We start from the raw sequence: 17,146 nt of genomic DNA, 5'->3' as shown, positions 1-17,146 counted from the left end.
TACAATTGATAACTTACAAAATAGTTCATTAAATTTTGATCTATAATACTTACTTTTACATCTGATTTGATATTTACTATATTTACACTAAAAATTAAGACAAACAAAACTTAACAAAACATTGGTCATTTAATAAATTTATGTGTTAAACGAAAAAGGAAATAAAATTACAATAGGTAATTTGGGAATTCTAGGTGGGTCCTTAACAAAACAAGAGAAAGTTAACTAACTGTTAGAAAAGTGACAATCGTTAAAGATTTATATACAGGGTGAGCCACGCTCAACGGGACGGAGCCTACCGGGGAAACGGCTAAAGATATTAAAGTCCTTCAGTAGGAATACGTAGGTCAGTACCGGCTACAAACTAAAATTTGTAAAATTTATACAGGGTGTCCCAATTTAGCGTAATGATATAAAGTTATATATTTTTAAATGGAACAACCTATATTTCACTTTAATTTTGAATTCTACTGAACAAAATAATGTTATTTTATTCAACATTCCCTATACCTATTCTTGACAGATTTCGATTTATTTGGGTTTTTCTGAAAATGTACTATTCGCGAAATTAATTAATTACACATTATCGCATGAATTTTAATTAACGTCTTTTTGTCACTTAATTGTCAACTGTCCATGACATCAGAATATAGACAACTATACATCAGAATATTTACCATTTGAAACTAATCTACAGAGTGTTCGCAATCTGAAGTGTCAATGCTGTACAATATTTTGTATAATTACTTTCTTAACTTAAATGGGACACCCTGTATTTTACTTTAATTTTGAATTCTAATCAAAAAATAATATTACTTTATTAAACAATCCCTATACCTATCTTCGATAGTTTTCGATTTATTTGCGTTTTTTTGAAAAATTTTCTTGAAATTAATTAATTACCTTTTATTACATAAAGTCAAACAAAACACACTGGAAAAAAATAATTTACATTAAATGTTCAAAATGGTGTCAATTTTTTTCACTACATAACCTCACTCTGTGTTCAAAATTTTGTTTTACTTTTCTTAACATTTCTGGAGTAACTGTTGCAAACGCATTACGAATACGAGTTTTCATGTCTTCCGCGGTTGTAGGTGGAGTTTGATAAACCAAACTTTTAATATATCCCAAAAAAAAGTACATTGATGTTAACCCAGGTGATCTAGGAGGCCAATTTACAGCACCACCCCTACCTATCCACTTTCCGGGAAATTTTCTGTCTAAATATTCTCTAACATTACGCGTGTAATGTGCTGGAGCACCGTCTAGCTGCAGAAACATTGTTCTTCTAATATTTAAAGGGATATTTTGCAAAAGTATGACTGTATGACTGCAAAAGTATAACTGATTGAATAACTTCTAATTCGGTATTTTCATCTTCAGTTATGGGATTTATCAATTTTCGTTTAGTATGAACAACACTGCCAGTTTCACGAAACCTTGTTAAGACTCTTTCAAATACTTCTTTACGAGGATGACGTTTTAAGGGAAATCTCTCAGCATAGACTCTTGATGCTAACAAACTGTTTTGATCACATTCACCATGTATTAAAATCATATTTACTCGGTCTTCAATTGAATAATCTGCCATTTCTATTAATTGAAAGCAATACAGTTAATAGTGTGACTATTAGTTTGACAGCTAGGTACCTTTTGTTTTTTCATGGCATTCTTTATAATGTATAATGAGTTATGTAATTAACGACATTTAATGTTCCAGGTAACATAATGCAAATAGATCTGAAGATACTAGATATTAATATAACATTTTATAATAGTTTGATTATAATAATTGTTACAGCATTCAAATATAGGGTATTTTGTTTAAGTTAGAACTTTATGTACCTAATAAAGTATAATTAATTAATTTCTAGAATAGTGCATTTTCAAAAAAATACAAATAAATCGAAAATTATCAAAGATAGGTATAGGGATTGTTTAATAACGTAATACTATTTTTTTGATTAGAATTCAAAATTAAAGTAAAATACAGGGTGTCCCATTTAAGTTAAGAAAGTAATTATACAAAATATTGTACAGCATTGACACTTCAGATTGCGAACACTCTGTAGATTAGTTTCAAATGGTAATTATTCTGATGTAAAGCATGGACAATTGACAATTAACTGACAAAAAGACGTTAATTAAAATTCATGCGATAATGTGTAATTAATTAATTTCGCGAATAGTACATTTTCAGAAAAACCCACATAAATCGAAATCTGTCAAAAATAGGTATAGGGAATGTTGAATAAAATAGCATTATTTTGTTCAGTAGAATTCAAAATTAAAGTAAAATATAGGTTGTTCCATTTAAAAATATATAACTTTATATCATTACGCTAAATTGGGACACCCTGTATATATTTCACAAATTTTTATTTGTAGCCGGTACTGACCTACGTATTCCTACGGAAGGAATTTTTAATATCTTTAGCCGTTTCTCCGGTAGGCTCCGTCCCATTGAGCGTGGCTCACCCTGTATAAATGATCATTTATTAATTTTTTGTGTATATTAAAAAATAATAAAAAGTTGCTTGGAAGTGAACACGATATAAATATAATAGGGTAATTGGGGAATTCTAGGTAGGTACAAAACAAGAGAAAGTAAACTAGCTACAAAACAAAACTAAGCAAAGTTTTGTCCTTAACAAAACAAGAGAAAGTAGACTAGGTATTCGAAAAGTGACAGTCGTTTGGTGACAGTAATTTGGGAATTCCAGGTATGGCCTTCCAGAACAAAACCAGATAAAGTGTTGTTAATATAATAATTTTCAAGTTCCAGGTTATTTAATTATATAATCAAATTTAATTATATAAACAACGTTTAATTGGTAAATAAAGATTTTTTTCAAAAAGTGATAAGTTTTGGGTCCAAAAAAGTATAATGTGAGAGCGAATTGTTTGTATTCCTGAGAATATCTTCTGGCCTTTGGGATTTTTTTCTGCAACACTGCCTGAATTTTTACAATTTCGGCCAATAATTTATTAAGATATTTGTCACATAATTTTTTAAACTGCTCCTACTCTTGTTTTGTACCGTTTTGCTTTTTACATATTTTTCTATTTTTTTAAAGTTTCCTTTTTAAAAACCTGATTTTACATTTCAATTTAGATTCACGTGGCAAGTTATAATTAAAATATGCTCGTGTTTGTAATGATACTGAAGGTGTTAACTGGGAAACATCTTTTGTAATTCTTGTAGAAATGTGTCCATCTTTTTCCTTACTGGGGCTGATAGAAACTTGTTTAGAGGATAAAACCTGTAAATTTTCCGCCGCAGGCGTTATTCTATTATCTGAAAAATCATATCTTCTTATTATTGAAATTATTGATATTTACCTAATTTTTTACCTGACAATATTTGAACTTTTTTCGGCGGCTCCTCAGACGTATTCGCGCAGATATCTTTAGATTCGGAAAAATTGACGGCAAAGCATTGTCATACAAGAGTTTTCGTCGTGAAGATGTGCATAAAATTTTATTTTCAAAATGCTTTTCGCAAATTCTGTATCTAGTTAAATCTTCCTCTAACAAATTTTGTCTTTTAGTAGCTTTTAACCGTAGCTCACTCATCCTATAACATAAGATGTTTTTTAATAAAAATTTAATGTCTTGTTAATATCTCTTTTATTTTTTAAGATTATTTTGACTATCTTCAATAACAGGGCGTTATTCATTCGTACTAGTAACTAAAATTTACTGTTTTCAAGACAGGATTTTTTTCACACGTATCAAAATATTTCTTGAAAAAATACTATTTGAACTACATATTTCTGACGCATATAGCTTGAGTAACCATTTTATGTAAGTTTCGAGATTAATATAATTAATATGATATAAGTAATATGCCGCTTAATCAGTATTTAGAAAGTAAATCAACTTATTAATGATACTACATACCTTACTTCATCCTTTGGCAATCTAAAAAATGATATTCCTTGACCCGTCTTAGATGAACACAAATTCCCAATAATCAGCCCGTCAATTTAACACTACAATAAGCGCATGTACTGTCGAGGTTATTCAGGAACTGACAATAAGCTTAAGCCTACATAATAAGCGAGCTACTAAGCGACTACCCTTTGGTAACTCAAAGTAGGAGGAGTTTACCAAAACTCAGTACCAGAGTTATCGCCAGGGTTTCGCATCTGTGTTGGATTAATCTGTGGTAGCACAGAAAACGACAATAAATATTTTCCCATACCACCAGATTGACAAGAGGTTAATATAATACAATACTTTCTTTGGTTACAACCTCCCGAGATTTTCAAAAAATTATAAATTATACAGGATGCCGAGGAAATTAAGACGAGAGAATTTTAAATAATTCACAACCCATCTGTTCAGCGTGGTAAAAGTTCCAACAAGAAAGATTCCTTAGTACTCAACAAAAGAGTAAATGAATTAAAACGTATAAACATTTTCAATTTCTTTGCAACACAAAAATGCAGCATCTGCATAATACTCTGGTTAAATCGGAGAGTGCAGGAAGAGTCTATACCAGTTTCGAAGGTTTTCCCACCTCATCAGTAGTCCCATATCCTCCTCTGTCCGATTTCCCCAGGCATCATACTTTGGGCCTCTCCGAATTGCAAAGAACGAAATGTCACGGATGTACTAGAGCCGTCTATAGAAAAACAAAGTAAGTTATCAATCGAACTAGCACAGAAAACGACAATAAATATCGTTCCCATGCCACCAGATTGACAACAGGTGGAATACTTTCTTTGGTTACTACCTCCCGAGATTTTCAAAAAATTATAAATCATACAGTATGCCGAGGAAATTAAGGTGAGAGAATTTTAAAATAATTCACAACCCATCTGCTCAGCGTGGTAAAAGTTCCAACAAGAAAGATTCCTTCGTACTCAACAAAAGAAAAAATGAATTAAAATGTATAAACATTTTCAATTTCTTTGCAACACGAAAATGCAGCAGCTGCATAATACTCTGGTTAAATCGGAGAGTGCAGGAAGAGTATATACCGGTTTCGGAGGTTTTTCCCCCTCATCAGTAGTCCCATATCCTCCTCTCTCGGATTTCCCCAGGCATCATACTTTGGGCCTTTCCGAATTGCAAAGAAGTCACGGATGTACTAGAGCCGTCTATAGAAAAACAAAGTAAGTTATCAATCGAACTAGCACAGAAAACGACAATAAATATCGTTCCCATACCACCAGATTGACAACAGGTGGAATACTTTCTTTGGTTACACCTCCCGAGATTTTCAAAATTTATAAATCATACAGGATGCCGAGGAAATTAAGATGAGAGAATTTTAAATAATTCACAACCCATCTGTTCAGCGTGGTAAAAGTTCCAACAAGAAAGATTCCTTAGTACTCAACAAAAGAGTAAATGAATTAAAACGTATAAACATTTTCAATTTCTTTGCAACACAAAAATGCAGCATCTGCATAATACTCTGGTTAAATCGGAGAGTGCAGGAAGAGTCTATACCAGTTTCGGAGGTTTTCCCACCTCATCAGTAGTCCCATATCCTCCTCTGTCCGATTTCCCCAGGCATCATACTTTGGGCCTCTCCGAATTGCAAAGAACGAAATGTCACGGATGTACTAGAGCCGTCTATAGAAAAACAAAGTAAGTTATCAATCGAACTAGCACAGAAAACGACAATAAATATCGTTCCCATGCCACCACATTGACAACAGGTGGAATACTTTCTTTGGTTACTACCTCCCGAGATTTTCAAAAAATTATAAATCATACAGTATGCCGAGGAAATTAAGGTGAGAGAATTTTAAAATAATTCACAACCCATCTGCTCAGCGTGGTAAAAGTTCCAACAAGAAAGATTCCTTAGTACTCAACAAAAGAGAAAATGAATTAAAATGTATAAACATTTTCAATTTCTTTGCAACACGAAAATGCAGCAGCTGCATAATACTCTGGTTAAATCGGAGAGTGCAGGAAGAGTATATACCGGTTTCGGAGGTTTTTCCCCCTCATCAGTAGTCCCATATCCTCCTCTCTCGGATTTCCCCAGGCATCATACTTTGGGCCTTTCCGAATTGCAAAGAAGTCACGGATGTACTAGAGCCGTCTATAGAAAAACAAAGTAAGTTATCAATCGAACTAGCACAGAAAACGACAATAAATATCGTTCCCATGCCACCAGATTGACAACAGGTGGAATACTTTCTTTGGTTACTACCTCCCGAGATTTTCAAAAAATTGTAAATCATACAGTATGTCGAGGAAATTAAGGTGAGAGAATTTTAAAATAATTCACAACCCATCTGCTCAGCGTGGTAAAAGTTCCAACAAGAAAGATTTCTTAGTATTCAACAAAAGAGTAAATGAATTAAAATGTATAAACATTTTCAATTTCTTTGCAACACGAAAATGCAGCAGCTGCATAATACTCTGGTTAAATCGGAGAGTGTAGGAAGAGTATATACCGGTTTCGGAGGTTTTCCCCCTCATCAGTAGTCCCATATCCTCCTCTCTCGAATTTTCCCAGGCATCATACTTTGGGCCTTTCCGAATTGCAAATAAGTCACGGATGTACTAGAGCCGTTTATAGAAAACAAAATAAGTTATCAATCGAACTAGCACAGAAAACGACAATAAATATCGTTCCCATACTACGAGATTGACAACAGGTGGAATACTTTCTTTGGTTACTACCTCCCGAGATTTTCAAAAAATTATAAATTATACAAGATGCCGAGGAAATTAAGATGAGAGAATTTAAAATAATTCACAACCCATCTGCCCAGCGTGGTAAAAGTTCCAACAAGAAAGATTCCTTAATACTCAACAAAAGAGTAAATGAATTAAAATGTATAAACATTTTCAATTTCTTTGCAAGACAAAAATGTAGCAGCTGCATAATTCTCTGGTTAAATCGGAAAGTGCAGGATAATTTCCTGGGCATCCTGTATGATTTATAATTTTTTGAAAATCTCGGGAGGTTGTAACCAAAGAAAGTATTCCACCTGTTGTCAATCTGGTGGTATGTGAACGATATTTATTGTCGTTTTCTGTGCTACTTCGATTGATAACTTATTTTGTTCTTCGATATATGGCTCTAGTACATTTGTGACATTTCGTTCTTTGCAATTCGGAAAGGCCCAAAGTATGATGCCGGAAAATCGGAGAGAGGAGGATATGGGACTACTGATGAGGGGGAAAAAACCTCTGAAACCGATATAGACTCTTCCTGTACTCTCCAATTTAACCAGAGTATTATGCAGCTGCTGCATTTTCGTGTTGCAAAAAAAATTTAAAATATTTACACATTTTACTTCGTTTACTCTTTTGTTGAGTACTAAGGAATCTTTCTTGTTGGAACTTTTACCACGCTGAGCAGATGGGTTGTGAAATATTTAAAATTCTCTCATCTTAATTTACTCAGCATCCTGTATGATTTATAATTTTTTTAAAATCTCGGAAGGTTGTAACCAAAGAAAGTATGTATTCTACCTATTGTCAATCTGGTGGTAGGGGAATAATATTTATTGTCGTTTTCTGTGCTTCGTCGATTGATAACTTACTTTGTTTTTCGGTAGATGGCTCTAGTACATCCGTGACATTTCATTCTTAGCAATTCGGAAAGGCCCAAAGTATGATGCCTGGGGAAATCGGAGAGAGGAAGATATGGGACTACTGATGAGTGGAAAAAATCCTCGGAAACCGTATAGAATCTTCCTGCACTCTACGATTTAACCAGAGTATTATGCAGCTGCTGCATTTTCGTGTTGCAAAGAAATTGAAAATGTTTATAAATTTTAAATACAAAGAAAACAAAAACGTTGGTCATCAGCAAGCAACAAAACAGCAGGGTGAAAGTGTCGATGGAACAGATCTGGAAAGAGTAACAAAAATAATGTATCTTGTAATTAATCTTGATGAAACTTGTAATCACTCAATAGAGATAAGGACACGTCTGGAAAAGGCACGTGCAGTGTTTTACAAATGCAAAAAGTTCTTTGTAACCGCCAGCTGAATACCTCATTGAGAACTATAATACTTAAGTGCTATGTTTTCTCCACCTTGTTCTATACTCTATAGTGTTGAAGCTTGGATAATGACAGAAGCAACACAAAAAAGAATCCACGCATTCGAACTCTGGTGTTATCGTAAAATGCTCAGAATATCCTATATGGGCCATACCACAAATGAGGAAGTCTTGTGGAGGATCAACAAGGAAATAAAGCTTATGCTTATTTATAATAAAAGAACGGGAACACAATATTTTGGTCACATCGTAAGAAATCAAAATATGAACTGCTCCAACTTATAATCGAAGGCAAAATCGAAAAAGACGCAACTCTTGACTTAAAAACCTACGACAATGGACGAATATGACGTCCATATGAATATGAAGTTCCATAGAACTATTCAGGGTGGCTAAAAATAAGATAAAATGGGCTAATGTAATGGCCAACGTCCTGAAGGATAAGGAGAATTTTTTTTCATTATTTTACGTCTATTAAACAGATAGTATTATTTTTATATTATTTATTAAACAGATTGATTATTAAAGATAGTCTTCTGAAATTTTAAAGAAAAATAATGAGAACAATACTGGGCCACAATATAACAAGAGAGGGAGAAATACGAATGAAAACAAATGCCGAAATGGAAGAAGAATATAAGAGAGAAAACATAGTCAGATACATAAAATCGCTTCGATTAGAATGGATAGGACATATACAGAGACGCCCACAATCAGATATGTTGAGAAGGATAACTAACTGGACACCAATATGGCCCAGGTGTAGAGAGAGGCCCAGAAGAAGATGGCTGGATGATGTAGAAGAAGACATAAGAGCAATGAATGTGAAAGACTGGAAAGTTCAGTGCAAGGACAGGAAGAAATGGAAAAGAGTCACGAGAACAGCAAAGCCACACAGCAAGCTATAAAATGACAGAGGACTAATCCACCTCACCCAAGAATAGGATTTTAACCGCCATGGCGTTAGCTATAATCCCTAGGGATTGTAATGCTTAATAAATGACAATATGAAACAATATTTTATTTTTTTCTATACTTATAGTGGAGTCACTGAAGGTGGATATGAGCTATTACCTCCGATCTCGTTGAACCTACATCGATTTGCATGAAAATTGGTGAGTGGTTAGAGAATATCTCAAGGCACAAAGGTGACATGGTTCCAACTTGAGCTTTAACCCTGGGGGGTAGATACCACCCCTTCTCGGGGGTGAAAATTATTTTATTAAAAATAACCCCATAATTCGATAGAGGGAGAAATTTTAAGCAAAATTTGTTACATAAGTTATTAAAATAAATCAACACTATTTGAGTTATTAAAGATCAAAGATTTTAATTTTTCTTGAGAAAAATGCATGATTTTAACTGATTTTTCATCAATAACTCAAAAACTGTAAGTTTTTACAAAAAAGTTATTAATATCAAAATTGAAGCTAATAAAAAACGAAATAAACCCCTTACTAGAAAAACCTTTTAATGTTTACTAAAAGTGAGTTATAGGTAATTGAATGTATATTTTTTTCGGCGAGTAAAAAACTCTTAAGTGTTCAAGCTGAAATAACGGGAAATTGATGCATAACATAACCTTATTAAACATTTGTCAAAGTACTTAAAAATATCTATCAAATTTATCTTTTAAAAATTTTTCCAAAAAATGTTATTGTTTTTTTTAATAACTCCGTTCGTGTTTACGATATCAGGTTCATCTAAAATCTGTTTGAAAGCAAATTTCAAGTGCTATTTAAGCACGTTAAACCTAATCTTTTAGACTTCTTACTTTTTTAAAAATAAAAGGTTAAATGGCCCCGGTTGCATGGTTTCCACAGCAAAATTTAAGATTTAAACGTTTCTATCTCGGTTATTTTTTACCCTATAGAAATAGTAAAACAGGTAAAATATTTGGTACAGAAAAAACTAAAATTTGATTATATATAATTGTTTACGTATATTGAGTATTTTTGGAGTTATTATCAAATGAATATGAGAATTACAATAATTTTAAAAATTATGATTTTTTTAAATTATATCTTTTTTTCAAAAATATGCATTCTAAACCGGTCAAAATTATCTAAAACATTACTTATGCTAATATAAAGAAGTTATTGTAAGGATTACCATAAATTTTAATTTTTGTGGAAATGGCGCATGTTTTATTTTTCACTTTTTCCTAAAAATTCGAAACGGTTCTTTTATTTTCATCACAACTTGCTTAATTTTAACGCTATTACCTTGTTATGAAGCTCATTTGATAGATATTCGGAAGTACTTTGAGAAATGTTTAGCAGGAATATTTTTTACACTGCATAGTTTTCCCGTTATTTAAGCTTGAATACTTAGATTTGAGTACTCGTCGAAAAAAATACACATTTAATTGCCAATAACTCACTTTAAACTAACATTAGTTTAGTTCTTTATGTGAGAAATGTATTCAATTTTTTATTATCTTTACTTTCAGTAATAATAATTTTTTTGTAAAAGCTTATAGTTTTTGATTTATACGTGAAAAACTGATTTAAAATATGCATTTTTTACGAAAAATAAAATCTTTGGTCTTTAATAACTCAAAAAGTGTTGATTTATTTTAATAACTTTATATAACAAATTTTGCTTATAATTTGTCCATCAATCGACTTATGGTATAAATTTCACCTCCGAGGAGGGGTGGCATCCACCCCCAGAGTAAAAGCGCAAGTTGGCATCATGTCACCTTTGTTCCTTCAGGTATCCTTTAATTACTCACCAATTTTCATGAAAATCGATAGAGGTTTAACGAAATCGGAGGTGAAAACCTTCAGTGACTGCACTATTATTTTTCAAATGAACAATAGCTGCCTTCGGCAGATATTTCAGAGATCTTTGGTAGATCTTTTTATGCAGATAACAGATGAGACTTACTAAAATTCTTAAAGTTTATTGACTAAATAGTTAGATTTCTAGATAACATTTATTTAGTTGTGCTGGTTATTATTTATGACGATGTAAGTTGTTATAAGCAGAATTTACCAATTAATTGAATGTGTGCGTATGTAAGTTTGACATTTTTTCTCTTTTTTTTTAATGGCAAACTAACATCCAACTGAGAGGAATATAAGAGACTTCTATAAAACACTATATACAAATAAACTTGACTTCAACCCGGCAGAACATACAGAACAAAAAATTATGAATTAATGTTCAGAGGATATTCCCGATATATCAACGGCTGAAACCTATCATGCTTTGAGAAAATGAAAAATAACAAAGCACCCGGAGAGGACGAAGTAGTGGCAGACGCGCTAAAAATCGAAGGCTCTGCTCTCATCAGGGCAATCAAACACCTCTTCAATATATTATTCTTAGAAGCCATACCAGCCGAATGTAATAATTCTATAACGCTCCTCATACATAAGAAAGGAGATCAAACAGATCTCAAAAACTATAGGCCAAATAGTCTTCTAAACCACCTGTATAAATTGTTTGCTCGAAGAATCACTGCCAGAATTGAGAACAAACTAGAAACATGCCAACCAAGAGAACAGGCAAGGCAGGTTTCCGCCCTGGGTATGGTACAAATGACTACTAACTTCTCTAATGGTCCTAATCGAAAAAACTGAGGGGTACAAGCGGCCGCTAGTTCTAGTATTTGTTGACTATAAAAAAGCCTTCGACACTATCGAGATGGTAGCCATCTTAAGAGCTTTGAGAGATTGTAGAATCGACTACCGATATTCCAACATTATTCAAATATACATACAAATGCCACAACAGCAATAAACCTCCGTACTCAAACTTAAAAAATAAAACTAAAAAGGGGAGGAAGACAGAAAGGCAAAATGCCACCAAAACTATTCAATACCATAATGCAGCATTCATTCCAGATGTTAGAATGGGAAAACAGAGGTTTTAATGTCGATGGCGAAAGGCTGAACCACCTACGATTTGCAGATGACATAGTTCTAATAACCGACGACTTAAAGGAAGCCCACGAAATGCTGCAAGAACTACAACGAGTTTCTCAAAAAGTAGGGTTGGAAATAAACTTTGGGAAAACTAAAATGATGACCAATTTAATACCTAGCGGACCATTGAAACTAGAAAACTGGCATATTGAAGCAGTTGACAAATACATCTATCTGGGTCAGGAAATACAAATAAGTAGAGACAAACAAACGTGCGAATTATCTAGAAGAATAGCTTTGAGATGGGCAGCGTATGGCAAACTGAGAGACGTGTTCAAGGAAAACATCCCAATAAAGCTAAAAACAAAAACATTTAACTAGTGCAACTTCCGGTGCTTACTTATGGAGCTGAAACACTGACATTAACTAAAGCATCAGTAAGAAAATTACAAGCGGCACAACGAAAAATGGAAAGATCCATGCTTGGCCTAATTTTGAGAGACAGAATACGAAATGATGAGTTACTGCGAAGAACTGAAGTGGAAGACATCATAAAACGCATTATGAAGTTGGAGTGGAAATAGTCAGGACACGTCGCAAGACAGAGAGACAACAGATGTACAAAGAAAATTTTAGAGTGGCGACCAAGCGTAGACAAGCGAAGTGGTGGAAAACCACCCACCAGATGGACCGACAACATTAAAAGAATAGCGACAAACTGGATTGCAGCTGCGCAGGACAGAGAAGGGTGGAGACATCTTGAGGAGGCCTATGTCCGACAGTGGACAAATTTGGCTGTGTGATGATGATGATGTGTGTATGCAAGAATATGTTACGGTACCTTTGATGATGAATGGATGCCTTTTATTGCTCTTCCAGTGTACTGAGATAGATTGAACTGCGATATCCTTATTACACCTGATTTGCAGGTTTATAAAACTGTATGTCACTTGTGACGTCTATAAGATGACTGAGTTGCAACTCTGTAAGCCAATTAGTGGTCTATATGAGCGTCCCTAAGTAAGTACTTTAGGATGGTACTTAAGGGACCGTATTAGCTGAGTAACGTAAAGACAGACACATTCTGTTAATTTAATTAAATATAAAAATGAAATAATTAATAAAGTAGTTAATAACAAATACCAAGAAAAATATTTATAGGGGAACGAAACAAAGGTCTTAGTATAATATGGTTTATACATTTTAGGCACTTATAGGTTTTGGACCAGAAGATGATAAAAAATGGTTATGTGGAGGTTCGGTGATTAGCTATAATTTTGTCTTAACTGCAGCACATTGTCTTGCATCTACTGAATAGTAAGTTCTTAAATATTAGTTTCTTGTTCAAGAAAGAAAAATATATGAAATCTATATAATAGAGCTCCTGTCATTTGGGATCGCACTAATTTGGATATTATGACGCATCTATAAATTATCTAATTTGCCTTTAAAGTTGGTGATTAGTTACTGACATTTGAAACTGTTACTGAGTATTGAAATGATTTAATGCTAAGGCGTGGATTCGGAGAAAACTTTAAATTTTGACTTCTGTACAAGTATAATAATATACAAATTAGTGCCTTCCCAAATGACGGGAGTTCTATCAAATCTAACAAAGCACAAACTAACAAAACAAAAACACACTGTTTTATTGTCAAATAAAATGAATATAGTATCAAATATTTTAAGGAGTCAGTTAGATATATTTGTACGGTTAAATAAATAAATGTTATAAATTAACCGTATTTATCCCCCCTCCTACTCCCTCTCAGGGGAAAATTGACTTATTCCAGATACCTACGGTATCAAAAGTATTGAGCTCTGGTGGGACTCTTACCATGTTATCGCGCCCTAGGTGACTTGGTATGCAGGTGTATCTTCCAAAAATGTTCGTATACTTCTGCCGTCGCGCGTCGCCCGTAGTACAGCTTTGTGCATGGTCTTATAAAGATGTTCATTTAGACTTTTTTATGCTTTCGAGGAGGGTCTTCGGAACAACTCCAGTAGTAGATGTAATAATCGGTATTGTCTGGGTACTTTGCATTCTCCATTTTCTCCGTAATTTAATTTCCAGATCTCTGTACTTAGCGATTTTTTCAGTAAATTTGGTACGTAGATTATTATTGTTAGGAATCGCCACATCAATAAGTGTTGTTTGTCTCGTTAATTTATTGACTAATACAAGATCTGGTCTATTATGTGCCACTGTTTGGTCTGTGAGCACAGTGCGGTTCCAGTATAGCTTATAGTTGTCATTAGGAACGTATTGATACTATGGGAGATGGTCCATTTGGAGAAGTCCCAGCTATATGTTGATGAAGGATCTTTCCTACTGAGTCATGCCGTTCCTTGTATTCAGTTGCAGCAAATGCCTGGCAGCCCCCGGTAAGGTGTTATTTATGCCCCCGACCTGAGGGTCTTTGACGATATATTTCAGGTAATTTTTGGTTGGTATAACCTGATCCTGAATGGCCAGTAATGAACCTTCCGTTTCGGGGAACATCTTTCCTGATGTCAACCAGTAGTTCGACGCTATATTGTTCACATAATCTTGGCTGACCTCATTGGGATGTCGCCCGTGCAGAGGTCTACGCATCCAAGTGCGCATTTTTTGGTCCTTAGTAAGGTGGTTTATGCGCATTTCTGGTTCCCTCAGTTTGATCGGTGTTGTGTCATCTACTACCCAGATAGCGCGATGTAGAGTAGATGTCTCAGTCTGCATCTGAAAATAAGTTCTTAAATTAGCAATTTGTTTATCTAATTGCTCACCTATATCCATAAGTCCTCTTCCTCCTAAATTCCGTGGCAATGTCGTTCTTTCTACTGCACTTTTAGAATGGTGTTTTTGTACCTTTGTGAGGTGTGTACTTACTTTTCGCTGAAGATTTTCTATGTCCGTTTTTGTCCACTTAACAATGCTAAATCAATAGCTAAGCGTATTTTGTTAATAGTAGACCAGGATAATCAAGCAAAAATATGCCCCGTTTCTTGACACTTCAACAGCCAGGGTGCTGATGCATTTTTTCGACAGCTAATACCTATAAGAACAAATTTTAACTATTTTATGTATAAACAGTTTATTGTCAAAAACGGCCTTTTTTCTTTTTTTTTCATATAAATGAAAACAATGAAACTTATGGTTTTTTTAGTACACACATCTTCGGGAGCATGGAAAATGATTTAAAATGGCGTATTAAAAAGTTTGATATACTCCTTTATTGTTAATAGACCAGTAAGGATGTGTGAAAAAACGTCTATTTTTGGATGTGAGAGGTGGCATTCGGATTTTTGCAGATAAGGTTAGGTGACACCTTCAGTAATAATAATTGACTTATGCTCCGTCTCAAATATGCCCGGAACATTAATAAAAAAATTAAAATATTTAAAAATTTCGAAAAACGTCGATTTTTTTCTACTTTCTTTGCTTATAACTTTAAAACGATTCGTTTTGGAACAAAGTCGTAGAGAAATAAAATAAAGATAATTGAATTTTGTATGATATACGACTGGTCAAAAATGTCTTAACGTATTACCTTTTCTGCAATATAGCAATAAATACAAAATAAGGGGGCAAAATATGCCTGTTGTTATTCAATGTTTTTAACCACTTTGGTGGCACTTAGAAACTTAATAATTCGCTTAGGAAATTATCTGCAAAATTTACACCGTGTACCAAATTTCATTAAAATTGACCTAATAGATTTTGCATAATAAATTTGCAATCTAAATGTTTTTAAAAAAGTTCAAAATTTTTAAAATTTCTGAACAAAAAGTAGACCATTTAGAAGTTGGCTAATTTTTTTACATATAAAGAGGTGCTCTACCTATCTAATACACTTCACAGAAATAAAATCGGATTATTTAATGGGCATCAGCAATGTTTTAAACTAATAAACAATTTTTTGGCTTATAAACAAATAGCTTTGTTTTAATAAAAAAAATAATTTTTAGCAATGCAAATAATTAAAACCGGTATAATTTGATTTAAGCTTTCAAATGCTGTCAGCAGAATTGCTGTTTTATTTTTTAATCAAAATTTATTCGCGTTCAAAAATTTGAATTTTTCGATTTTTTGAAAGTTCCACTGCGTTTATCTCGAAAACTATGCATCCTACGAAAAAAACTTGTAAGAACATTTTTTGCTTAGAATTGCCCAAGAAATACAAAAAAATGTTTTATTTTGCGAAAAATCGATGTTATGTAATTCCTCAAGTTTTTTGTTTATAACAATCTTATCGACATCCGGATCAACTGTTACCCAAAAAAATCGTGTTCTACGGGTCAAAAAATACATAAAAACCTTGGGTAAGTCCATCTAAATAAAGGAGCGCGTAGCACCCCCTCCTGGGCACAGCACTAATTTGTTTATAAGCCAAAAAATTGTTTATAACTTTAAAACATTTGCTGAGGCTGCTTAAATAATCCAATTTCAATTCTGTAAAGTGCATTGGATAGGTGGAGTGCTTCTTTATATGTAAAAAAATTGACAAATCTTTGTATGTTCTAGTTTTTGTTGTGCAAGATTTTAAAATAAAAAATTTTAATTTTTTTTTTAAGTTTAGATTGCAAAATACTTATTCAAAATCTAGTAAGTCAATTTTAATGACGGTGTACGGTTTTAGCACATTACAAAAATTTTCTAAGCGAATTAGGAAGATTCCAAGTGTAACCTAAATGATGGAAAATCATTGAATAAGGACAGGCTTGTTTTGCCCCCTTATTTTATATTTATTTCTATTTTGCAGCAAGGGTGATAAATTAAGACATTTTTAACTAATCGCATCTGATAGAAAATTTAATTATCTTTGTTTTATTCCTTTACGACTTTGTTCCAAAATGAATCGTTTTAAAGTTATAAACAAAAAAATTTGAAAAAAATCGATGTTATTCGAAATTTTTAAATATTTGAATTTTTTTATTAATGTTCCGGGCATATTTGAGAAAGAGCATAATTCAATTATTATTAATGAAGTTATCACCTAACTTTAGCCGCAAAAATCTGAATGCCATCTCTCACATCCACCTAAAAACAGATCCTTACTGGTCTATTATCTAAATATTATCTGGTCTAAATTTTACAATTTACCTATTGTAAAAATTAGTGTACAGCTTTAAAATTTTTGTCAAATGAGGTTCTTTGGTGCTTAATATGTGACAAAAATTTCAAAGCGATTCATTCAATTGTTTAAATTTTATTCAAATTGTTTATCCCAGAGAACTCTTTTTGCAATCACATAAGTCAGAAAACATTATGTTAGAACCATCCTACAGGTGTCAAATG

The 17,146-nt window shown here is 33.1% G+C and overlaps 1 protein-coding gene across 1 annotated transcript in view; it reads left to right on the top strand.

Moving 5' to 3' along the window:
• LOC114330247 (serine protease snake-like) overlaps positions 1–17,146 on the top strand; it is a 59,173-nt gene that overhangs the window by 25,111 nt on the left and 16,916 nt on the right. Inside the window, exon 4 of the mRNA XM_028279570.2 lies at positions 13,073–13,182. Coding sequence (XP_028135371.2) covers positions 13,073–13,182 — 110 coding nt within the window. The remainder of the gene's footprint in view (positions 1–13,072; positions 13,183–17,146) is intronic.

Source organism: Diabrotica virgifera, chromosome 4 (assembly GCF_917563875.1).
Source record: "Diabrotica virgifera virgifera chromosome 4, PGI_DIABVI_V3a".
Taxonomy (NCBI): domain Eukaryota; kingdom Metazoa; phylum Arthropoda; class Insecta; order Coleoptera; family Chrysomelidae; genus Diabrotica; species Diabrotica virgifera.
This window is presented reverse-complemented; position numbering and strand designations above follow the sequence as displayed.